The 26,855-nt window shown below is 42.2% G+C and overlaps 1 protein-coding gene across 4 annotated transcripts in view; it reads right to left on the reverse strand.

Moving 5' to 3' along the window:
* The window catches only part of ST6GALNAC3 (ST6 N-acetylgalactosaminide alpha-2,6-sialyltransferase 3), a 475,429-nt gene that overhangs the window by 84,473 nt on the left and 364,101 nt on the right, over positions 1–26,855 (reverse strand). Inside the window, exon 4 of one of the 4 annotated variants that reach the window (XM_033917260.1) lies at positions 22,509–22,614. The exons of the other annotated variants lie outside the window; for them this stretch is intronic. Within the exon in view, the coding sequence (XP_033773151.1) occupies positions 22,605–22,614 (10 nt within the window). The 3' untranslated portion in view covers positions 22,509–22,604. Of the gene's footprint in view, positions 1–22,508; positions 22,615–26,855 lie in introns of those variants that run through there. 4 annotated transcript variants of the gene reach the window in all.

Raw genomic sequence — 26,855 nt, forward strand, 5'->3', positions numbered from 1 at the left:
TTATCTTTGATATCTGTATAGTTTTGATAGGCGCCATTTTCACTCCGGACTTTCCATTCTTTGGCTGGCATCTGAGAGCTCAGTTGGATTTCACAGCTAGTTCCTGAGGAAGAGGGGTATCTCTCCTCGAAACGGAGCCCCGTTATTCTGCCCTCCGGACTTTTTCGGAGAAGCTAAGTACTCTTGTTCTTTTTGATTTTGTTCGTGTTTGAGCTCGGTTGATTTTGGACGCCACTTGACCCCCGGGTGGGGGATAGAGACAGTTGAACCAATTCACTGCATTTTAGTGCATTTTTTCATTCATTTATTCACTTCACCTTTCACTTTTAGCACATTTGTGCACTAGTTAAATTCAGGCGGGAAACCCAGGGATGTTTCACAAGTAATACTCTTTTTGGGTTTTGATTGTGACAGCTGGTGCTTTAGGGACTTGTTCCTGCTGCAAGCTGCGAGACTGAGGGTTTCTCACTCATTAATTGTAGTTCGGTTTGTTTTGGTTCGGCTGCCTCTACCCTTCATCCTGTTTTTGGGTCAGGGGAGACTTTTTGTTCTTGCTCATTTGTAGTTTTCCCCATTTTGGGTTCTTGTGTTGTTCATTAGTTTTGATAGGCTACATTTCTGAGAAGGTGAGGAAAAATATTTAATAAAAGAGCATGTAATCAGCAAATTTTAATTACAAACATACCATGATTTATACACTGTTGTTTGGGAAGCAAGGCCAACATTCACTTTCACATCGAATGCTGTGAGAGCTAGTAACAAATCTTTTTATTTTCGTTTTAAAGAATTCCTTCTTTCAACTTGCTGAATGCTGACTGGCGAACCATCTGACCTAAATGCTATGGATCAGCAGGTAAATGCAGACATTCTATTAAAGTTTAGACCCAGCTATTTGTTTTACGTGAAATCCAAATCCTATACACGGAGCACGGATCCTTTTCTAGAACCCTCTCTATTACATGAATGCCATGAGGGAAGCACTTTCTGCTTCTTGTAGATATCTGGTGTGCTCACCGATTCAGTCGGCAGACCTAGCGGAGATCCTGACACAAATTTAACCTGCGTCGAAACCAAGATTGTGAGAAATGACAAACCACAAATGCAGAAACATAAATTCAAAGATAAAAAGTGTCCAAAGTTTGTCTGAATTTCAGACCTTGCGATAAACTTGGACTAAAAATGATATAGTAAAACTGTCAAGTCTTTCTGGCTTCCTGTAGAGAAATATTGTTTCTAACCATGTGAAGTAATACTACAGGCTACATTTGTGACACTGCACATTGCAAGGTGTGCTATAATTTTATTAAAGCAATATTTATTTATTTTTTTAAACAGATGGACTGAGCCAGACAGAAATACAGATACTTCCACTGTTTTTGTAAAGGAAAAGTCCATATAGCTCAATTTAAAGCTAATCAAAGTTTATTTACAAATCCTCCCCTCCTATTGGGTGCAACGAAGGAGATACAAGAGCAGCTACCTGGTAATCATACCCTTCAGGACTGAAAAACAAATGGGTGGACAAAACCAATTTCAAATGAATAAGAGAACTTTGCTCAAATGAGTTATTTTATTTATTTGTAGTATTTACATACCACTTATAGGCCCTCTTTTACAAAGGCGCTAAGGGGCTCATAATCGAAAGAGAAAAACGTGCAAAAACCGGCCTAAGTTGGCACTTGGATGAACATTTCTCAAAAACGTCCAGGTAACAAAATAAAAATGGGTTTTGGACGTATTTCTAACTGACCTAGGCCTTCATAGTGCCACTCAACATCCAAAGCTTAATGGGGCGTTTCGGGAGGCGTGTTGAGGGCGGGAGTTGGGGGAAAGTGGGCTGGCTTAGACTTAGACGTACAGAATGTATAACCGAAAGTTATACAGCCCAGGATCGACAGAACTTGGACATTGTGACTTAGACCATGTAAAACATGGTCTAAGTCACAAAAACCCACCTAAAGTCAGCAGATAAGCACTGCAAACACATAAAACAGACCCCCACACACTACCCCAGTGATCACCAACCCCCCCCCCCCATAAAAATTTTATTCACAACTTTAAATTTCAGCCTCCAGACCATCATCACCTGGCCGCCTGGCATAGGAAAGCCTAGTTGTCCAGCCCAGAGGAAGCTTAAGTTGTCTTGAGGGTGGGTTAGGGACCCTAGAGAAGAGGACCCATGCCCATAAGCCCCTGTAATCACTGCATTGAGACTTAAACATCTGCACTCCCCTATACACCCCCAAAACCCTTTTTTACTGGCATATAAGTGGCTCCTGCAGCCATAAGCGCTATTGGGGTGGTAGGGGATTCTGGAGGTGGTTTGGGGGGCTCACCATGACCTATAAGGGAGCTGTAGTGAGGAGAAGCCATGGCACCCGTTTTGTGAAGTTCACAGCAGTGCCCTGTAAGGTACCCCACTATTTAGGTGGCATGTCTTGGTGTGCAGTCCATCACTTTGCAGATCCCTCCCACGTTCTAGGCATTTTGGACTTGGACGGAAAGTTGGACGGAAATGTGGTATAAAGATGGACGATTTAGCGGCTTGTACGATCAGATCGGCAGGATGTATAATTAGACGATTTTCGAAAGTAAAAAAAGTTGGACGTATCTTTTGAAAATGTGTTTTAGGCTCTTTTTAACTTTGGAGGACTTGCGAGATGGACGTAAACAGACTTAGACATCTCTTTCGATTATGCCCCTCCACGCGTTTTAGTGTGGATTTAGCGCACGCTAAATCAACACATGCGCTAACTGCTAACACATCCATAAGATAACATGCACGCATTAGCATTTAGCGTGTGTTTAGCATGCGCTAATATCTAGCGCGTGCTAAAAAGCTTAGTGCACCTTTGTAAAAGAGGGGGATAGTCTAAGTGGTTTACATTAAGGTACTCAAGCATTTTCTTTCTCTATCCTGACGGGCTCACAGTGCGCAGCGGCTGCTAAGAAGGCAAATAGAATGCTAGGCATAATCAAGAAGGGTATTACAATCAGAACGAAAAAAGTTATCCTGCCGTTGTATCGGGCGATGGTGTGTCCGCATCTGGAGTACTGCGTCCAATATTGGTCGCCGTACCTTAAGAAGGATATGGTGTTACTCGAAAGGGTTCAAAGCGACGCGTCTGATAAAAGGGATGGAAAACCTTTCATACACTGAGAGATTGGAGAAACTGGGTCTCTTTTCCCCGGAAAAGAGGAGACATAGAGGGGATATGATAGAAACTTACAAGATCATGAAGGGCATAGAGATAGTAGAGAAGGACCGATTCTTCAAACTTTCAAAGAATAATAGAACAAAAGGGCATTCGGAAAAGTTGAAAGGGGACAGATTCAAAACAAATGGCAGGAAGTTCTTCTTTACCCAACGTGTGGTGGACACCTGGAATGCACTTCCAGAGGACGTAATAGGGCAGAGCACGGTACTGGGGTTTAAGAAAGGATTGGACAACTTCCTGCTGGAAAAGGGAATAGAGGGGTATAGATAGAGGATTACTGTACAGGTCCTGGACCTGATGGGCCGCCGCGTGCACAGATTGCTGGGCACGATGGACCTTGGGTCGGACCCAGCGGAGGCATTGCTTATGTTCTTATGTACCTGGAACAATGGGGGATTATGTGGCTGACCCGGAAAACCTTCCCTCTAACTTCAGAAGGAAGGCTTCCGGGTTAGCCGCTGGCAGCATTTATAAGTCGCTGCTCACAGTTTTGTGAAGAGAAGTGCGGCTAGGAGGAGGGAGCCATCCAGAATAGGTAAACATCCGTGGGAGGGAGGCACCAACTCTGGACACATAATAGAGGGAGGGAAGGATGAAGAGGAGCATGCTGAGACCCGGAAGGGATGAAGAGGGGCGTGTTGGGACATGGAAGGGAGAAGCAGGACCCTGGTTCATAAGTATGAGTCTGACATAAGTCAGACGTTCTTAACCCAGGGACTGCCTGTATATACCTTTCTAAAATCAAAACTCAAGGCTCATAACATACTAAGTTTTTTAAAGTACATCATAACATAAAGAGAAACAATATAAAATTATACAACTGTGTTCCTATATAGTAATATTTGTGAATTCTAAATATAATATAGAATGATATTTCCAAAAACCCCTGCCACAACTAACTTTCCTATTGCTTTCCTATGGGTTGCAGTTAAGGACTGGAACATTACTAAGACAGTGGAGAATAGGTAGCCACCTCCCCCACTGCCCAATCAGTGCTCCTCACAATCCCCTTTACACCCTCCTCCCACACATTTACATACTCGGCGTCTACTACTGGCTAACTGTAGCATGCCATTGACAGAATTTGTGCCTTTATGTATATCTAGTTTGTAAAAAACAAAAAACGATTGCCAAAAACTTTTAGAAAAAAAATCAACAACAATTCGGCAATCAATATGGAGAGCGTAAAAAATCTCTCACCATATACAACCCGCTACAAAGAGGTTTATACCATGCAATATGGGAATGCAAATCAAACTTACCCCCTCTTTTACTAAGGTGCGCTATGCTTTTTAGTGCGCAATAAATAATAGCATGCGCTAATCACGCGCTAAACGCTAATGCATGTTATCCTATGGACACATTAGTGGCTAGCGCATGCATTGTTTTAGCGCACGCTAAACGCGCGCTAAAATGCTTAGAAATTTATAGGGAACAGACCTCAATACTGAGGAACTAAAGATTCTACACGATCCCCCGGGCTGACGACTCATATGGGAACAAGCCCTATAATCTAAAATGAGTTTGCCCCGTACATCATAATGTCTGTGCCTTTTTAATGATAGTTATAAGTGAAAAATCACCATCCCAAAACTAAAAAAACCATATATACATGGTATCCCCTCTTTGAACTTATAACTATCATAAGGCTAAAGATTAGCATGCACTAAATGCTAACGCGCACATTATATTCTATGGGCGCCTTAGCATTTAGCGCATGCTAATCTTTAGCGCACACTGAATTGGATAGCGCGTGCTAAATTGGTTAGTGCACCTTAATAAAAGACCCCTTTTGTTAGGAAATGTGTTATTTCCTATTGCCTTCAAGAGCTAGTCACAAATGTATTACATAGTCCAAATTTTTAAAAAAAGTTTATTTTTATCTTCTTTTTTTGTTTTATTTCGATTAAATTTCCTAATCCTGCCCAAAATGCCCCTGAAAAAGTCACTCCCTTTACTTGGCTTAACATACGCAGGAAGGTGGCTTTTGAAATGTGCCCTCCCCTTCCAAAACCATATCCTGTTAAGTTGTTTTAAAACTTGGCTGTGTAACGTTGTCTAACTGTAAGCCGGATAAACAAGGGTGACCCGGTCGACATTGTATATCTGGATTTTCAGACAAGGTTCCACATGGACGACTACTTTGAAAAATTGTGAGCCATGGAATTGAGGGTGAATTACTCACGTGGATTTAAAACTGGCTGGCGGATAGGAAACAGAGAGTGGGGGTCACAGCACCAGATGGATGGCTCTGGTCTCCAGAACATTGATTGACCAGGACACCTCCTCCTTGGACCAGGTGTCCTGAGCTGAGTGACCTAGCCACTTAGCTCCCCAACTGAGGAGACGCATCCATGAGAAGCACTGTCCACTGTGGTGGATCCAGACTCGTCCCTTGAACAAGATGAGAGTCTGGAGCCATCAACGAAGACTGCTGTGCACCAAGCCCCGCAGAGGAACAGGACAATACTCAGACTGGAAAAGCGTAACGAGTGGAGTGCTGCAGGGTTCGGTGCTTGGACCCGTGCTCTTCAACATATTTATAAACGATCTGGAAATTGGTGATTAAATTTGCAGACGATACAAAGTTATTCACAGTAGTGAAGATGCATGGGGATTGCGAAGATTTGCAACGTGACATAAACACGCTCGAGAAATGGGTCGTGACATGGCAAATGAGGTTCCACGTGGATAAGTGTAAGGTGATGTATGTCGGTAACAAAAATCTTATACACGAATACATGATGTCCGGGACGGTACTTGGAGAGACCCCCCCTGGAAAGAGACTTATGAGTACTAGTCAACAAGTCGATGAAGCTGTCCGTGCAATGTACGGCAGCGGCGAAAAAGGCGAACAGAATGCTAGGAATGATTAAGAAGGGGATCAAGAACAGATCGGAGAGGGTTATCATGCCGCTGTACCGGGCCATGGTATGCCCTCACCTGGAATACTGCGTCCAGCACTGGTCGCCGTACATGAAGAAGGACACGGTACTACTTGAAAGGTTCCAGAGAAGAGCAACTAAAATGGTTAAGGGGCTGGAGGAGTTGCCGTACAGCAAGAGATTAGAGAAACTGGGCCTCTTCTCCCTTGAAAAGAGGAGACTGAGAGGGGACATGATAGAAACATTCAAGATACTGAAGGGAATAGACTTAGTAGATAAAGACAGGTTGTTCACCCTCTCCAGAGTAGGGAGAACTAGAGGGCACTCTCTAAAGTTAAAAGGGGATAGATTCCGTAAAAACGTAAGGAAGTTATTCTTCACCCAGAGAGTGGTGGAACACTGGAATGCTCTTCCTGAGGCTGTTAATAGGGGAAAACACCCTCCAGGGATTCAAGACAAAGTTAGACAAGTTTCTGTTAAACCAGAACGTACGCAGGTAGGGCTGGTCTTAGTTAGGGCACTGGTCTTTGACCTGGGGGCTGCTGAGGGAACAGACTGCTGGGCACGATGGACCACTGGTCCGACCCAGCAGCTGTAATTCTTATGTTCTTAAGTTATACCCTATCTGAGATCATTCAGCTCTGTATTTCGTAACATTAATTGCATCTATAAGCTTCCAGGTAATAAAGCTCTGATAAATTTTGCTAGTTCCTTACAAGTATCATTGCATAGTTTGCAAAAATTCATTATTGCAGTAAAGAGATAATGAGCAATATAAGGTCTATTTCATTTCGGTGTTCTTGATTCTATCCAAGTGCCTTGTATAATATTACTTGATTGAATAGTGTTTGCTTATCTTCAGCTAGCTGTCATGGAGCAAGTCCCCCACGCAGGAACAAAAGCAAGACGCTCACAGAGCTAGATTTACACCTGTGATGTAGCAGTGGTTATGGCAACCTTATCAAATAGGAATAATTTGGCATTTTGCATTTTAAAAAATATAAAAGCCTTTAGGTTTTTAATCTATTCACGTCTCTGCTTGCTCTGATAGAGGCGAAGGGGAAAGACAGGTAGAAAATGGAAAGAACATTGGTTCAGTCAAAAATTAAATGAAACACAAAATGAGAGGGGAGGCAAAGACAAAGAAATCCTTAATGAATGTCAAGCCCTTCTATTCACTATTCATGGAAACAGAGCGGAGAAAAGATGGTGAATAGAACTGGCTGCTGCACAGTGTACAGTTACAATCTAGGCTACCCCTTACATTTTGATGATGTATTTGCAACTTTAGACAAACCTAACCATGTTTTATTCCTTCCTTTCAATGTTTAGAAGACCATTACTAGCGGAAGATCTGTTGGCAGCAAATAATCAAAAAGAATACCTCTTTCCCATTTGTTTTGTCTTCCTTACAGTTTATTTTTCAGTGGCCTATAGAATTGAGTATTCTAAAATGGATTATCGATTGTGTTTATAGTAAAAGCATTTGGATTACTTGTATCAGATGTGATCCATAAATAGATTTATTTATTTGCCAGACACTACAAGGGGTGAGGGGGCGGGGTAAATAGCGGTATACGTATTTACACATATTAAGGTGGTAAGAATATAAGACTAGTCTAACTGGGACAGACCAATGGTCTATCAAGCCCAGTAGCCCATTCTCACGGTGGCCGATCCAGGTCCCTAGTACCTGGCCAAAACCCAAGGAGTAGCAACATTCCAGAATCCCAAAGAGTAACAAAAGATTCCAGAACCCCAAAGAGTAGCAACATTCCATGCTACCAATCCAGAGCAAGCAGTGGCTTCCCCATGTCTTTCTCAATAACAGACTATGGACTTTTCCTCCAGGAACTTGTCCAAACCTTTCTTAAAATCAGCTCTGCTATCCGCTCTTACCACATCCTCTGGCAACACGTTCCAGAGCTTAACCATTCTCGGAGTGAAAAAATGTTTCCTCCTATTGGTTTTAAAAGTATTTCCTTGTAACTTCATCGAGTGCCCCTAGGCTTTATAATTTTTGATAGAGTGAAAAATCGATCCACTTGTCCCCATTCTACTCCACTCAGGATTTTGTAGACTTCAGTCCTATCTCCCCCTCAGCCGTCTCTTTTCCAATCTACAGAGCCCTAACCATTTTAGTCTTTCCTCATACGAGAGGAGTTCCATCTCCTTTACCATCTTGGTCGCTCTTCTTTGAGCCTTTTCTAGTACCACTATATCTTTCTTGAGATAAGGAGACTAGAATTGAACGCAATACTTCAGATGAGCGATTCAGGGAGCGAAACCATGGAGCGATACAGTGGCATTATAACATTCTTTGTCTTGTTAACCATCCCTTTTTAAATAATTCCTAGCATCCTGTTTGCTTTTTTGGCCGTCGCCACACATTGGACGGAAGGATTCAGCATATTGTCTACGATGATACTCAGATCTTTTTCTTGGGCGCTAATCCCCAAGGTGGACCCTAGCATCCGGTAACTGTGATTCAGGTTATTCTTCCCAATGTGCATCACTTTGCATTTGTCCACATTAAATTTCCCTCTCAGAAAGAAAATGTCCTCTTCCCTCCTTCTCTAACAGACTCTAAAGGCTATACTACTGCCTGACTGATTTTCCTGAGCTAAAAAAGTGAACTACAAAAATATAACCTCCCTCTTAGAACCAGGTTTACTGAGTGTTAGGCACTAGGCCAGCACTCCTTCCCTCAAGGATCACCTGTGGAATCTGAAATTTAGGTGGCATTTGCACTTGGAACATTAGGCTGCCCCAAATTTTGAAATGCACTCAGCAGTATTCTATAATGGGAATATGGATGCACGTATGTACAACATGCTAACTGAATGAGAGAGTGTTTGGTGTGGAGATGGGCTAGGCATTGGGTAAGCATGCAGAACATAAAAAGGTGCCATTGACTACTATGACAATTAGGGTCCCTTTCACTAAACCACACTATAAGGAGGTAAGCACTATCCCCAGCATGAGTCTTTCCCAAGTACGGAGGCCACTTTTAATTCAGCAGTAAAATAGCTGATTTTCCATAATTCCTATTATTGGCCAGGCACTAATTTTCCCATTACTGCGTGGCTAATAGCATGTGAGCACTCACTGATACCTGTTTTCTAGGCGACAAGGGCTCACACACTAGCCATGTGCTAACCATGGACCATCAGCAGTGACTTAATAATAATAACTTTATTCTTCTATACCGCCACAATCTGACGACTTCTCGGCGGTTTACATCGAAGAGAGCAGGACAATCAGTGAAGTACAAATAGCAAAAGTGCAATATATTTCTTAAGGATAATCAGAGTAGAATTATTGCAATTATTAAAGAATTATTACATTTTGTAATTTCTATTTAGGAAATAAATCTATCAAATAGTACAGTTTTAATTTCTTTCCGAAAAGTGCCATAGGTCAACCTGGCGCCACTAATGTAATTACCAAACCAGGACTGATATTTACTTGCTTGAAACATAACTTACTCCAAGGCCGAGATTATCTATGTGAGAGAGTCTTTCTAAAGAAGGCATTACATCCTTTAATTGTGAACAAGCACATTTAACTTGCTTTTAAGTAATGTGGTATATGGACCTTATAAAACAAATAAATTAAAATATAAAAGTAATACTCCAGCGTCTCATATACCTATGGCGGTGGGTGCAGCAATTCAGTATTTCTGTGATATAGAGTTCTGGTTGGACAGCTGGATAATAATATTATCACACATTTGATAAATAAATGGCTAAAGGATTCAAAGAATAGTATTGCAAAGGACAAAATGGAGTGGTATGTTGTTGGTTGTTTTGTTGTTTTTTTTGCCAATCTTTTCAAATCATACTGTCCAGCAGCCTGCAGGAAATGCTGTTTAAAAATGCTGCATAGATGAAAATTATGGAAAATCAGCTATTTTACTTCGCTGGTGAGTGCATTACCTGCTGGGAAATTGCATTTAAACTTGGGAGACGGTAGACTTGGAGCTAAATAGGTAATTCCAGTGTCTTTATTTAAGTTACTCTGCTTATTTTGCAAAGGCAGTTTAGAGAATAGTTTAGCATTTAAAGTTAATGCTAGAGTTTTATATAGAAGTTGTTTTTAGTAGTGGCGTGGCGAGGGTGAGCGACACCCGGGGCAGTGGTGCCCCTTCTCCTGCCCTTTTCCCTGCTGCACGCGCATGCGCGTTCTTTCCCCATACTTTTTTTTTTAACCTTGACGCAAGCAGCCACAAACTTGCTGCCTGCGTCGGCTCTAGCGCCCTCTCTGACGTCACTTTCTAGGTGCGGGTCCCAGAAGCGACATCAGCGAGAGTGCCGAAGCCGACGTGAGCAGCAAGTTGGTGGCTGCTCGCGCCACAAAGTTAACAAGGTATGAGGTAACGGGCATGTGCGTGGCAGGGGGAGGAGTGGGAAGTGGGGGGGAGGGGGAGGCGGAGAGGAGGAGGGGTGCCAGCGCTTTGAGCATGACCCTGCCTGGGCACACCCCTTACTACCTCATTGATGGCGCCAGGTTGACATATGGCGCTTTCCGGAAAACATTGAAGACCACCCTGTTCAACAAATTTATTTCATAGCCAGTTCTTCCTCCCCCCTTTTTTAAAGTTACTGCTCATCATATTTGAATCCACTTTTTCCCCTCTCACGGTGCTTTGTACTTCGTATTCTCTGACTGCTCAATGGCGTCTTCTCCATTTGTATTCTGCTATTCGCTCTTTTTACAACATTTCTATTGCAACACGTTAAAACTTTATTGTAACCTATGCATATCTTTCTTCTTACTATTCTGCACAGGCCGCTCTGTGACCTCTTCTCCATCTGTACGTTGTAATCACTGTATGTACAGCTATTCTTCACTGTGAACCGCCTAGAAGTCGCAAGATTATGGCAGTATAGAAAAATAAAGTTATTATTATTATTATTATATTACTATGCCACTGGTTTTTAGTTTAGTTTAGCATTTAAAAGTTGCTGTTTAAAGTTTACCACAACGTCAAAGTTTGCAGCACAGTTTCAGTAACAGGTAAAGTAGGGTTGTCCAGAAAAGCCTAAACTTAAAAAACTGTGTGAATTGAAGTTTTTCCCATGAAGCCTTGCAAGGAGTTGAACAGCATCACAGGTTTTATCCTGATTATCTCAAGACGACATTGAATGCTTGAGTGTTTGGAACGCCATTGGTAAATGACTACACCAAAGTGTTTAGGTATTATCAAATTACCATATTTTTCACTCCATAAGACATATTTTTTCCATCCCCAAAAAGGGGGTGGAAAAGTGGGTGCATCTTATGGAGCGAATATACCTTCCCCCCACCCGCCCCCCAGTACCTTTTTAAAGCTGCGGTGGTCCAGCGCGCTCTCCTGCTGGACGGCTGGCTTTGGTAGCGGTGCAACGACCAGGCAGGAAGCGCAAAGGTCACATTCCTGCATTGCGCCGCTCTGCTACCAAAGCCAGCCGTCCAGCAGGAGAGCACGCAGGACCACTGCAACTTTTAAAAGGTACCGTGGGGCTGCAAGCGGCTTTGGGCTGTGGGCAGGCTGCTTTAGCTGAGGGCGGCAATTCAAACTGTGGGCTGTAGGCGGGCTCCTTCGGCTGCGGGCAGCTTCGGGCTGTGGGTGGCCTGCTTCGGCTGCTGGTGGACCACTTTGGGCTGCTTCAGGCTTCCCAGCACCAGACCACCAGACGCACCCCCCCTGTAGAGGAGGAAATTTTTTTCCTTGGCTTTTCCTCTTCTACAGGGGGATGCGTCTTATGGACAGGTGCATCTTATAGAACAAAAAATATGGTATATTAAATTTCTGTTATTTTCCATAACAAAAGTGCAGATATTGAAAGTTAATTTAATAAAATACTGCTAGATTTTTTTGCACAAAATGTCTTTTTATCAATGTTTCATTGCTGAGTGTGAAAACATAAAAGTTATAGCACCATGAAAAGACTAAGCCTAAATGAACTCAGATAAACTCTAGGCCATAAGTGCTCTAGGCCATAAGTTCCTCACCGAAGCATGTACACTTAATTAGGGTATGATAGCACTAAGATGCTGCCTGATATGATAGACTATTATTCTGAAATCTACACAATCTTACAGATTGAATAGATTTGCTAAAAATGTCTACAAGTTTCCTAACATTATTTTTATTTTATTAAAGTAAATGTCCTTGTTAAGCAGCTGTGAACAGATTATAAGGAAATCTGGTGATCTCTGTACTAGCAAGTAGAAATTATTAATGGGTCACACTGTTATCCTTAATTTATTTCTTATAAACACACATAAGGTCTTGTTGCCTAAAAATCTTTCAAACTAATAGCACAAGATCTGAAATATGGGTCTAATCAAAATGACTCAGTACCAAACATTAAACCCTGCAGCACTCAATTACTCAATGCCATTTCTGGTGAGAAATCTGCTCTTTTAGGATATAGACTAACTTGTACAGATCTAAATCTTTGTATCTATATATACACAGAGATACATATGTTATATAGACTGATGGCCAAATCATTAATCGCTCTTCATTAACCATGTGATCTTGGGTTAATGTGTAAGTCAAGAACACTAATAAATTAATGTAATTGTATTTAAGAAGCATGTATTTATTTTAAAAGATTAATGTACTCTAAATATCTCAAAGCTCATTCGATGCTACTTACAATAAAAACAGTAAAATACAATTTAGGATCATGCCCCCACCCCAGAGGAATAGCTAGGTAGGGTACATGGTGAGTAGCCCTTCTCTCAACACCTATTTTACAAAAGATCTGGCGTCAACTCCTGGCTACGCTTCTGCCCCTCCCCCATCCCGAGTTTTCTTCCAAAGACATTAACCCCCTATAGTTTATGCCTAGTATCTAGATGCAACAGATGATACGAACCACTCACCCACTTTTCCACAGGCTGTATCATTAAATTGATTTTGCTCACATTTTTACTTTCACCCAAGATATCCCACAACCTTTATTTCCTACAGCAGTGTTTTGTAACACGCGGTACGCGTACACTTGGGGGTATGTGGGCCGTTTGCTGGGGGTACATGACCTGGCCATTGCCACTGGGGATCCTTCCCTGTCCTGCTGAAGCCACTGCTGGGGATCCCTCCCTGAATCCCTCCCACCCCCCACTCCCGAAGCCGACCATGTTACTTCTTGTAGCCGGACTGGCTCCCTCCTTCCCCAGCAGCACTCCATAACAGGGTCAGCTTTGGGGGTGGGTGGTGGTGTGGTGAGTGGGCAGATAGGTGGGCAGGGAGGTAGGCAGGGAAGGATCCCCAGCAGTGGCTTCAGCAGGGAGTGGGCCTGCAAGGGGGTTCAGGCAGGCGAAGCAGGCAGGGATCCCCGGCGTGCAACTTAATTTTGGGACAAAGCTGGAAGGCAGGGAGGGGGAGGGGGTACAAACTCGACACAGAAGGAAGGGAAGGGGCATGAACATGGGATACCTATTAGATCAATCTTCATTAAATATTCTTATTCTTCACTCGTTATTTCATGCTTAGATTACAGTAATGCACTATACAAAGGAATCACGTCTTCAAATTATTCAAAATACTGCCATTAAAATTATTTCAAAAGCATGTAAGTACGATCATGTCACACCTCTTTTGATCAATGCTCACTGGCTTCCTATAGATCATCAAATTTCCTATAAAATAATATTATTGACTTACAAGGCCAAAACATCTGGCCAACATGATTTTATTAACAGACTACTTATCCCCCACACCCCCCATCATACATTACGTTCATCTAATCAAAACTTGCTATCCATCCCCTCTTTAAGATACATTAACACTATGCGCACTAGCATCTTTTCTGTTACGGCCCCTACCATCTGGAATTCAGCACCAAATTATATAAGAGAAATTATGTCCCTTGATAAATTTAAAAGTAACTTGAAGGCCTTTCTTTTTAAAGACGCATTCGGTGTATAATAGTCCTTTCTAAGGACGGTAATGGAAATCTGTTCCTTGCCATTTTTTAATCATTTTAGCTTATTTTACATTATTCTAGACTATTTATATTTTGTTCCCCTTCCTTTTGTTTTGGTTCCTCTCCCCCTCTTTATCTTTATACAAATTGTATTTCTGCCCTTCTCCTTCTTGTATCGGTAAGTTAATGTTTGTCAGTGCATTTGATTGTTTGTAGCATTGTTTGTAATTTGTTTTTAACGTACGTTCTTATTATACTTTGTTTTTATATTATGTAAAACCTATTTGAATTTTAATAAGGATGTATATATCAAATTTTTAAATAAACCTGAAACCTGACACAGAAGGAAGGGAATAAAAAGGGAAAATTGATGGGCATGAGTGTGACTGAGAGATGGTGCACATGGGGAAAGAAAAATAGGGCATAGAGAGAGAGGAGTGAGGTAGAGATGCATGGGGAATAGAAGGATGAGAGGGAGAAATATTGGATATGGTGGTAGAGAGGGCAGATTGAAGGGGATGCAAGGAGGAGGAATGTTGGACATAGTGATGGAGGGATAAATGTGGCATTGTGCTGGAGAGGGGTGATAGAATGAGAAATGGACATGGGGCTGGTGAGCAGTGGTGAAAAATGCTGCACATAATCCAGGGGATGAAAGAGGGAGAAATGTTGGATGAAGCAGTAGAGGGGGTGAGAGAGATGCACCCTGGACCTCTCAAGACAGATGGAGAGAGAGAAAGAGAGAGAAACATATTGCCAATAGGGGTAGAGGAGAGAGGAAGAAAAGTTGGACTCATGGAGGGACAGAGAGAGAGATATTGGTTGGGGAAGGGAATGGGGTCCGGAGGAGAGGAAGCGTGCAGGAGGCAGAAAGAAAGAAATTCGGATGCACAGTCAGAAGGAAATGCATGAACTCATGAAATCACCAGAAAACAAAGGTAGGTAAAATAATTTTATTTTCAATTTAGTGATTAAAATGTGGCAGTTTTGTGAATTTATATCTGCTGTCCATATTTTGCTCTAAATTTGTCTATTTTTCTATAGTTGTTACTGATTGCATATTTTAAAATCATCTGCCTTGACCTATTTGAAAAAAAAATCCCAAATATAAATGATAATTAAATATTTTCTCTGTGTACAGTGTGCTTTGTGTTTTTTTAATTTTGTGGTTACCATTATGTATTTATAAGATTATATTGTTTGTATATGAAAAATGGATGGAAGAAATTGCATTACAATTAGTACTATTATTATGGATTTGGGGTTGGGGCGGAGCTTGGGTGGGGGTACTCAGTTGGTATTTGTTAGGCTTAGGGGTGCTTGGCTTGAAGAAGTTGAGAAACACTGTTCCACAGCACCCACTTAGAACTCAGGCCTGTATTATTTTGGATCACCTGCTGTTTGTTCAGTCAATAGACCACCTCTGCACTCCTCAAGTGTTATGATTGATTCACTTAACATAGAGTAACACAGGAGAGTCAAATCCACAAACACAACTCTCAGACGCAAAGCAGTGGAAAAGTCCAACAGAGACTGGTGAACTCAACCGGAAGTTGCTTCTGCCCACACACACGCGACTGCAGGGCGGCACAGGCAAGCTTCACCGTCTTCAGTTTCTTTTCTAAAGCGCCACGAAGGTAAGGGGGAGGGAGGGAGATAGATTTGGCCGGAGGTATGGGGGGCCGTGCGCGATCGGTGACCGCGTGCCCTCCCTCCCTTAACTGCAGTGACAAGGCCATTCACCGCTCCATGGGACGGTGGATGGCCTTGTCCCCATGCCCGCAGTGAGCACTTTTTCCGCCCCACCATTTCGACGGGCTAGCCGCGGGTAACTGCCACCATGTCATTCTCTAATGTGGAGTATTCAGTTGGTTAAAAAGGTTTCTCTCAAGTCGAATATATAGAGTCAAACAACATAATTCTTTATTTCAATCATGGGTAGCTAGGTGTGGAAGCACTCAGGACTCTCTGCTCTTCCATTTCTTTTTAATGTTTTGATTAGTTTCCTTGGAAAGGCTCTAGAAAACTTATGGACAAGTCAAGTTTGTATACATATGCAGATATTAGTCTTCTTATTCCAATTTATCCTTTATCCATATTCATACTTAATGATATTACATCCAGTGCTCAATAATAATAATAATTTATTTTTGTATACAGCCAAAGCCATAATAGTTTGAGGCGGTTTACAATGAGAAGTACTGGTCAATCAGTGAAAAAATACAATACAAGTCATCAGAAATAGATACAAGATAAAAGGATAAAAGATTAAAAACAGTGAATCAGGTTACAAATTGATCGAACAACTGTGTTTTTACTAATTTTCTAAAAGTAAAATAAGATGGAGCATGCATAATAATATTACCCAACCAGTCATTCAATTTGCCTGCCCGAAATGCAAGAGTTCTATCCAGAAATCTTTTAAAGTGACAAGCATTTACTGTTGGGTAAGCAAACATATGGATTCTGCGTGTAGGCCTGTTAAAACGGTCTAGAAAAAAATGAGAGACCAGGTACTCAGGAGCCATCCCAAATATTGATTTAAAACAGATACAGGAAAATTTAAACAAAACTCTTGCCTCCATCGGTAACCAATATAGTTTTTGATAATAGGGAATAATATGTCCCATTTTTTCAAACCAAAAATCAGCGGAACTGCTGAATTTTGAATAACTCGAAGCCTTTTCAGTGTTTTCTTATATGTATCCAAATAGAAAATATTGCAATAGTCGAGCATACTTAAGATGAAAGACTGGACTAGCAGACAAAATGATGCTATATCAAAATGTTTTTTAATGGTTCGGAGTTTCCATAAGACCGAGAAACATTTTCTGACTAGCAAATCAGTATGTTCTTCTAAAGTGAGATGCCGGTCCAATGTCACTCCCAATTAGGCCTCACAATATTGTTTGAAATTGAACATTGGCAAAACAAAACTGCTATGGTTAGGCCCCTCTTTGAAACTGTTACCTGAAACCAAGATAGCCCTCAGAGACATCATACTTCCCATTGAATCTTCTTCAAAGAATTCCAGGGGTCAGAATTGACTCAACATTGTCTTTTGATGCTCATAATAATTCACTAACTAGGACAATTTTCTCAGTTATAGCTTCCACGCTGTAGAACTCTCTTCCATTGGACACGAGACAAGAACCAAATGCCCCCCAAATTAAATCAGACCTAAAAACCTCTCTCTTTAAAGATAATCATATAGATTATTATTTTGATATCAGCTTACCTTGGGCCTATCTATACCCTCTTATGTTTTTTTCCTTCCCCAGCCCATTTCTTTTTTAATTTTCTAAAACAATATAACCCTAGCTGTATCCCTTCTGTCTCCTGTGAAGTCTCCCTTTTCATTCTAAAGAGTTTTTGTTAACCTCCCTTGTAAGTTTATTTTTTTAAACCATGTTTTAATGTAAACCACTTAGGCTTTTAAAAGCGGTATAGCAAGCAAAAATAAACTTGAAAGTGTTTGGGAAACTTTGCCAGTTGCAGAGATATAGGAAATATTTTTTTTATTTGATCATTTTAGCATTATTCTTCAAGCATTTGTCCCTTCAGAGATTGTTTATTCAGAGATTGTTTATGCTAGGGGTCAGAAAAACTTTAAAATGTCTGCAAACTTTACATTACAATTTGGCAACTAGATTGCTTTTCTTTGCTCATGGATTTGATTGGGTAAAACCACTTTTTTTCAGAGGTTACATTTGGAGGGCAGAATAACCTTTAAATTATGTATTATGATATTCAGAATTGCATATGGATTAGCCCTGTTTTATATGTTTTCGTTACAGACTTTCTCCCTATCAAGAGAATATTAAGTAGAGCAGCTCAGTTTTCACTTAACTTTTCAACTGTAAGTAATATTAAATATAAATGTTTTTCCCTCTTTTTTTTTTCATTTCAGGCTGCTAAAATTTGGACTCTGTTCCCTAAGGGCATTAGATTTGTATTACATCAAATGACCTTTCAAAAGAAATTGTACATTTTTTTCTAAAATTTTAGAGTTATAATTCAATTCAGTCTAATTTTTTGAGCTACCTATGACAAAATTTCCCAGTAACTGAATGGCTTCTTTGTTGTAATCCACGGTGAACCAGAATTCTGAAAATCACAAACTATAAGAACCCAGACTCTGCCTATGTGTATGCCTACCTCCTACCTCTAAAATACATCCTATGTAAGATACACATGCATTTGCATAATACCAGTTGTGTGGATAGTACATTAAAGATGTGTAGGGCAGTTCTATAAAGTATGCTGATTACAAGTATAAGTCATCACAATAATGAAGTTACTAAGTAGTACATTTAGAATCTAATCTAATCTGAATTTATGGATCACACTTATCCAATTTAGATTCAAGGTGAACATAAGAAATGGCTTCGCCGGATCAGACCCTAGGTCCATCCAGTCCGGCAACCCGCACTCGTGGAGGCCAAGCCAGGTGTTCCCCGCTGAGAAACCTTGTTTACTCGTATCCCCCAATGTGATTTACAATCAAGAGGCCCATACATCACTTGCTACCTTTTGATATAATTTCTTAATAACGCTGTATTCTCCCCTTATAATGTAAGGGTCTCTTGATTTGTAAATCACCTTGAACCTAAATTGGATAAGTGTGATCCATAAATTCAGATTAGATTAGATTCTCAGGGCAGGATTCTGTAGAGGACGCCTGGTCTCAGAAGACGATGGGCGTCCTATACAGAATCAGGCCTAAAGTGAACACGATTCTGTAACCAACGTCCAAGTTGCTGGTTAGAAAATCAGGTTCACTGTAGTCATGGCTGCTGAGCTTATCGCGGCAAGGGATCTCCCTGCCGCAATAAGTTTAGCGGCCGCTTCTGCAGCCACCAGCCACCCCCCCACCCAACGAATGTGGCAGGAGGGATGCCCAATCCCTCCTGCTCAAAACACCCTCCACCCGCCCTGAACGCAGCAGGAGGGATGCCCAATCCCAAAGCACCCCCTGCCCCCCCTTGAAGATCACGGCAGGAGAGGTGCCCAATCCCTCCTACCAGAACCCCCCCCCGAACAAAACCGGCAGGAGGATGCCTAATCCCTCCTGCTGGAAACTCCCCACCGTAGATATCCCAATGTCGGGGAAACCCCCCCCCCCCATGCATGCCCCCATGCGCAGACCACCCCACTCCTCCTAACCTCTTTCTAAACCCCCCCTCTTAATGTTGGCCGACTGTCAAAATGAGGCGGGCCTGCCCCTTCCCGGTGCACTGTGGGATGCCTGCCACAATCTTCAGGGGGTTGGGGGTGTTCTGGGCAGGAACAATTGTGCACCCTCCTGACACAATCTTCAAGGGGGGGTTGGGGGTGTCCTGGCAGGAGAGATTGGGCACCCTTTTGCCAGCAATCTTTGAGGGTGTTTTGCAGGAGGGATTGGGCACCCTCATGCCGTCAATCTTCAGGGGCGGGTGGGGGGTGTTTTGGGCAGGAGAGATTGGGCATCCCTCCTGCCGTGTTTGTTCAGGGTAGGTGGAGGGGGGGGTGTTTCGGGCAGGAGGAATTGGGCATCCCTCCTGCCACATTCGTTCAGGGAGGGGGACTGGCAGTCGCAGCCACGGCCGCTAAGCTTATCAAGGCAGGGAGATCCTTTTCTGTGATAAGCTTAGCGGCCGCATCTACTTACAATGTAGGCCAGCATTTTGCTGGCCTACATTGTAAGCGTCTCCCGCTGGACTAGGGAGATGCGTACAGCCGCCTAGGTTCGCCTAAGGCGACTTCCGGGGCAAACCATGCCCATGCCTAGCCTTTGGCGAGCTTAGGCGGACATGCGGGCCTCCCTAGGCTCCAGGGGGTGCCGCCAATGTAGGGGGCCTGCCTCGGGAGTTTTTTTCTAAAAATGTGCATCCCGATTGGCTGGTTAGACAGCGGTAGGACGCCTACTGTTGCCTACAATTGGGATGAAGTTTATAGAATTAGGGGGTCAATGCACTACTTAGTAACTTCCTTGTGTGTCTCTTCCCCATGCCCATCCTTGTACTTTTGGAAATAGTAAATAAGCGATTCATGTCTACCTGTCCCAATCCACTCAGTATTTTATGAACCTTGACCATATCGCTCCTCAACCATCTCTTCTCCAAGATGAAGAGCCCCAATCTCTTCAGCCTTGCCTCATAAGGGAGTTGTTCCATCTTCTGCATCATTTTAGTCACCTTTATCTACACCTTTTCTAACTCAGCTATATCATTTTTGAGGAGTAGTCACACCAATTATTCACAATGATTAAGGTGTGGTTGTACCATGGAGCAATACTAGGGAAATACGACATTTTCTGCTTTGTTCTCTATCCCTTTCCTAAGAATTCCAAACATTCTATTTTCCTTCATGGTCACAGCTGTATATTGCGCAGAGGATTTCAACCTAGCCTCACAAGGATGTAGTATGCTTAGACACTCAAGCCGGCAAAACCGAACAAATTTGGTCAATGGGGTGAAATACAACGTTAAAAAATAAATACAGAGAAATATTTTATACTTGTGTTACTTCCGTTGAAGAAAGTCTTGTTCCGAATAAGAAGCACTACACCATCACAAAAGGAAAACTGCTTTTCTGGCCGCAAACTCGTGGAAAACTGTTATTTCATAGAACACATGCAGATGTAATCCACCAACAAGCAGACCTCATTAAAAGTGCATTAGCTGGCACAGTCAGTGTGCTAAGCTGCTGCTACTGAATTCAGCAAACCCTGGAGAGGTTCATCTGATTTCTTCTGGAAGTGAAAGAAACCCCCCCCCCCCAAAACACCCCAAACATTTCCCTTTAAAAAAATAAATCCTGCATAATTTGGTGAAGAGTAGAACAGAAGAGTAAACATAGAGGAGATAACTAGCTAGTCCCCACCAGGAACATGATAGGGTGAATAAAGTAGAGACACCCAGAATTGTTGCGGATGTGATAAACAAAGTACAGATAATAAGATAAAATCGAAGATGAACATAGAACATAATACAGGTATTATGTGGGCAAATAAGCACATAGTACACGATACTACCGTGTTTCCCCGAAAATAAGCCCTAGCATGATTTTCAGAGTAGATCTTAATATAACCCCTACCCCCAAAAACAAGCCCTAGTCGCCGGCAGCAGCACTTCCCTTGCTTTACACCCCCTCCCCCCGCGTGCCTTCCTCTCTCCCTCCCATCCGAACCCCGACAGCGAAACCGAAATACCTATGGCAGCGTCGGCAGCACAGGCTGCATCACGGCCTGCCCTTCTCACGCTCAGCCGTTCCATGCCGTGTTGCTGATGACATCATCAGTGATGCGGCAGAAGAACGCCCGGATGTGAGAAGGGCAGGCCGCGATGCCGCCTGTGTTGCCAATGCTGCCGTTTGTTTCCAGATATTTTGGCTCGCGGTCAGGGTTCGGATGGGAGAGAGAGATGAAAGGGTCGGGGAGGGTACAGGGTGCACAGCAGCAGCGGGGGGGGGGATGGAAGGGATAGAAAGATGCACAGGGGGATGGTAGGAAGAGAGGGATAGAAGCTTCAAGGCTTCTGCTGCACAAGGGATGGGAGGGATAGAAGCTGCAAGGTGTCTGCTTCACAAGGGGAGGGATAGAAGCTGGAAGGGTTCTGCACAAGAGATGGGAGGGATAGAAGCTGCAAAGGTTCTTCTGCACAAGGGATGGGAGGGATAGAAGCTGCAAAGGTTCTTCTGCACAAGGGATGGGAGGGATAGAAGCTGCAAGGTTTCTGCTTCACAAGGGGAGGGATAGAAGCTGCAAAGGTTCTGCTGCACAGGGGGATAAGAGGGAGGGATGAAGGGTTAGAAAGATACTGCACAACGGGATGGGTGAGAGGGGAGGAATGGTGCTGCACATTTGGGGAAGAGAAAGAAAATAGGAAGAATTGGGGTGGAGGAGAGGAAGAGAGAGATGATCATTGTACATGAGAAAAATAAGACCTACCTGAAAATAAGACCTTGTGCCTTTTTTGGGTCCCCAAATTAATATAAGACAGTGTCTTATTTTTGGGGAAACACGGTAGTATTATGTGTATATATATATATATATATATACGTAGGATGATTGATTATGGTACAAATGTGTCTGCATTAAAAACCATCTCAGAAAATGCTAACTCTGTATTGTAACACCTTTACAGAAGCTCATGTAAATCACTCCGAATTGACTCTCCAGTCATTAGCAGTGGTATAGAAAGCTTTGAATACACAATAAAGGGTTTTTCAAAAGCAAACTGTCTCTCTTCCCAGCCGACTGAAGTTAAGAGCGGCTCCATTTGCAAACCTGGAGTTTTTTTTGAAGTAATAGTTCATTAATGCAGTTCCGCAATAGATAATGGATTCTCTTTGTGCTGCTGCAGTTTCCATTTCTGCTTATGCCAGTTTACATTTATTTAAAAAATCTTATTTCTGCTGACAGTATGTCAGCTTGAGAAATGTTCTGGTTGGATCGTCTTGGGAGACAAGGACTTTCTCTGTTCTGGCATTGGCCGACAGTCATCTGGTGATCTGGGCTCTGTCTCCTGTAGAGTTTCCAAATTATGATGAGATTGCATTGAGTTTATGGATGTCTGGCATGCTGAGTTAGATTTGGTCTACCCGGGGCTGGCAAAATTAAAAGGGAAACTGTGATAACCAATCAGTATAAGCAACATCCTTGTACAGCAGTTGTGAATATTTCTTCTCACTGTACAAGCTGCAGGGTTAGACATAAAAAAGTACTATGATGAAAACCAAACCTATTAAAGTCATATTTTAAACGTGGTAAATGTAAAAGCTAATTTTCTGAAATGTCTCCTTCTGGAAATAAACTGTTTATAGAAGAGTGGTAGCCTAGGAACAGCTGTAGCTAAACTATTGAGATGCCATTTTGAAGATCTTTCTTAGCTGCCCCATCTGCCCCTCATTATCGTTTATTAAAATTTGATATACCAGCTTAGTTGCAGTCAAACAGAGGTCGTAGGTTCTTTGTAGAAGGAAGACTATGCCATGTTAGTATTTTTAGCACCGGCCTCGGCAGTGAGAACTCTTGACACTCATAGGAATTCTATGAGCGTTGGTGTTCTTACCGCCACGGCCAGTGTTAAAAATGCTAGTGTGGCTTTCTAAAGGAGGTGGCAAGGCCATGTGTGTGTTTTACTCTGCTGTGTATACTGAGGCACTCTATGGGCTCCTTTTACGAAGCCGCGGTAGCGGCTTTAACGCGCGCGATTTTTCATCGCGCGCTAACCCCTGTGCTAGCCGGAAAACTACCACCTGCTCAAGAGGAGGCGGTAGCGGCTAGCGTGGCCGGCAGTTTAGCGCGTGCTATTACGCCCGTTAAACCGCTAACGCACCTTCGTAAAAGGAGCCCTATATAATATTGCTTTTAAAAGTTCATCCTCTCTCAAAATATTTTCTCTATTTTACTTTCGGGTGAGATTTCAGGGATGGGCATTTATCAGCACACATTCAGTTCATTAGAATGCCTTAATTAAAAATCTAGTGTATGCAAAATCAATTTAATGAGCACTAACCCGTGTGCACAATTGACTCACACATACTAAAATGTTCTAATGCATTTAAAAGAAACGGAAAAAAAATTAAAAGCCCTAAAAATCGAGAACATTTCCAAAAACTTTGAAAATGAACGGAACAATTTTTTTGTTGCTGTTGTTCATCTAAATCCCTACGAAATTCTATTGTCCACTGGATTTGACATTCTTGCTTCGCTGTCGGTCAGTCTGCTATTCTGTTTGTTAATGGCTCCATATCATACTTCTAAAGTCCAAATTATTGGGTCCCTTTACTAAGGTGCACTAACCGATTTAGCGCACGCTAATCGATTTAGCGCATGCACGCTAATCTTTGGCGCATGCACGCTAATCTTTGGCGCATGCTAAATTGGTTAGTGCGCCTTGGTAAAAGGACCCCTATATTAATTTGATTTATATTACTTTGTTTATTTTTTCAACATTTCTTTAAGAAATAAAATCGGTTCAGTCTTTACAAGTAAACATGGTAGTATTCCAAATTAACCTGGCCAATAAGGTAATAAGATATATTAATATGACCCTTATTTTAGAAGTCTATTTGTATTTTTGGCGTCTGGAAAACAACATTTAGACATCTATAGGGTATGGACAGCAAAATCCCAGTTTTATGAAGCCTGGATACGGACATCTAAAGCTGCTGTTTTAGAGAATAACATAGGGACAAATCCCAGCGAGTTTTCCTATCCCGGCCCCGTTCCTGCAAGCTCTGTCCAGATCTGCAGAAGCCTCAAACACTTTAAATTCATAAGTAGCAACATTCTAGAGCTCAGATTGTGATGTCATAATGCCTCATTCCACCAATGCCTAAGCTCTGTCCTCATCTGCACAAGCCTCAAACACTATATAATCATAAGCAGCAACATTCTAGAGCTCAGATTGTGATGTCATAATGCCTCATTCCACCAATGCCTAAGCTCTGTCCTCATCTGCACAAGCCTCAAACATTATATAATCATAAGCAGCAACATTCTAGAGCTCAGATTGTGATGTCATAATGCTTCATTCCACCAATGCCTAAGCTCTGTCCAGATCTGCAGAAGCCTCAAACACTTTAAATTCATAAGTAGCAACATTCTAGAGCTCAGATTGTGATGTCATAATGCCTCATTCCACCAACGCCTAAGCTCCGTCCTCATCTGCACAGCCTCAAACACTTTAAAATCTTAAGCGTTCGAGGCTTGTGAAGTTAAGGCAAAGCTTACAGGAATGGGGCAGGGACAGGGACAGAGACAAAACTTACGGGGACGGGGAAACTGAGTTCCTGTGGGGACGGAGAAAAATGTGTCCCTGTGTCATTCTCTATGCTGTATATTCATATGGCAAGGGGGGGGGGGGTGTCTGGGCATGTTTTGGGCTGGACTGGGGAGGGTTCACAATATAGACATCCAACTCTGATTACAGAAGGGAATGGGACTCGGGTTGAGCAGCTCTTCACAGCATGTGGAGAGCCACAGTGGAACTTGAACCTACAATCACTGGATGTCTGCACTGGTTTGCTGGCTGCTCTAACCATTAAACTACTCCTCCACATGAATGTTTGGGTGGCTGTTTTATAATACAGATTCCTATGCTGCCAAAAAGACGTTCATGTTCCTTCTTTTGCCCTGTTCATAGTTAAGATGCTTTAGTTTGTAAAAATGGATGTTCATGCTGGCCATAGCCAGCCCTTAGACATCCATTTCTTGTGTATTTTAGGACAGACTATGTCAGCGGATCTCTTCTAAAATCCATGAGAAATGGATGTTCATTTCTGATGTACAAACCTGGCCATCCTTTCTAGAGTCTGCTCCACACCATAAATCTCTAGAAAATATAAAAATGATTACTTGCAATTGGAAGAATTGGGATCACCTTAGTTTTCCTTTCTGGTGGGTGAGCTTATGTTTATGTTTAAATGATTTTTATTATTCCAGCAGTAAGAAGCAAATACAAACAGTAGTACCATTCAGGAAATAACATTTTCAACAATATAATCAGTTCCCCTCCCATCCCCCCTTCCCTCCCCTCCCCAAGAATCCATGGCCAGTCCAACAGCTGAGAGTGGGAATAAAATCTTAAAGATTCAAAAGTCTACTGCGAGCACGCGGTGTGAGGTCCTGCCAGAAGTGCTCCCACACCTGACAAAATTTGCGACCCGGGCCAAGAGTCAAGTCTCCCACCATGCGTCTCTCCAGTGTTGCGTGCACTAACATTAGGGATCTCCATTGTGCATATGACGGGGGATCACGGGAGAGCCAGTTGGTGAGGATGGCTTTTTTTCCCATCAAAAGGGCTCTGGAGATAAATGCTGACATTCCCCTCGGTTTGGGCGAGGCTATATTATAAAATCCAAATAACACCCTCGGTTGCAGAAGCCTTCGCCGTCCCCAAAGCGATGTGGTATATAGGCCATGATGTCTCCAAAACTGTTGGATTGAGGGGCAGGCCCAAAACATGTGACTCAAAGATACGTGAGCCTGATTGGTGAGCTTATGTTTAACTTATAAATATGAGAAAATGAGGCATAATAAGATATTCAAATTAGTTTGGGGTCCATTGACGTCTTTTGTAGATTTGCTATAGTTGTCCTTTATCTTTATTTTCTGTTGTTTTTCACCCACACATTCGGGGGGGGGGGAGCGAGAGGGGGGTATATCTTTTGTTTTGGTATTATTCCTGATGGTAATGATGGATGGGGGGAGGGAATTTGTATCTTTTGTATAGAAACTGATTGATTATAAGTACTTGGTTGATTATCATTATTTGTATATAAATTGTATTGTACTTTTTGTTGGCATTAAAAACTAAATAAAGATTTTTTTAAAAAAGTTAGGTGTCTGTGGCATGCTGACTGGTGGTTATGTATTTTTAGCTACTCAGGAAGTGTGGACATCCAGGGCAGACACATGATGTTTCAGACTTTATGAATCTTTTAAATGGGATTTAGTACCAAAGCAGGAAATCAGCAAAGAAGTTCAAAGGCACAAGACTATGTGCAGCAAGGAAAACAAAGCACGGACAGAAAATCTAACTCTACCTGAGCACTTAATATTAGCATATTAACGGGTCGATCACTGCAAAAAGCCAAGCTAAGCTATTTATCAATGTGCCTTAAATAATTTATTCCCATAAATACACATTAGCCTGTCTTAATGCAGTGTTAAGCACTTATTGCATGAATTAATATGGGAGAACTGTTTGGGCACACTTACCAAGCGCTAATTCCCACAGTAACCACTTGCCATGTCAGGGGTCAGGAAAAGGGTAGTGGATATGTTGGTTATTGATATGGACTGCCCCTTGCAGTTAGTGCACTATCAGTGTTAGAGAAAG

The sequence above is a fragment of the Geotrypetes seraphini genome, chromosome 12, assembly GCF_902459505.1.
Source record: "Geotrypetes seraphini chromosome 12, aGeoSer1.1, whole genome shotgun sequence".
Lineage (NCBI taxonomy): Eukaryota > Metazoa > Chordata > Amphibia > Gymnophiona > Dermophiidae > Geotrypetes > Geotrypetes seraphini.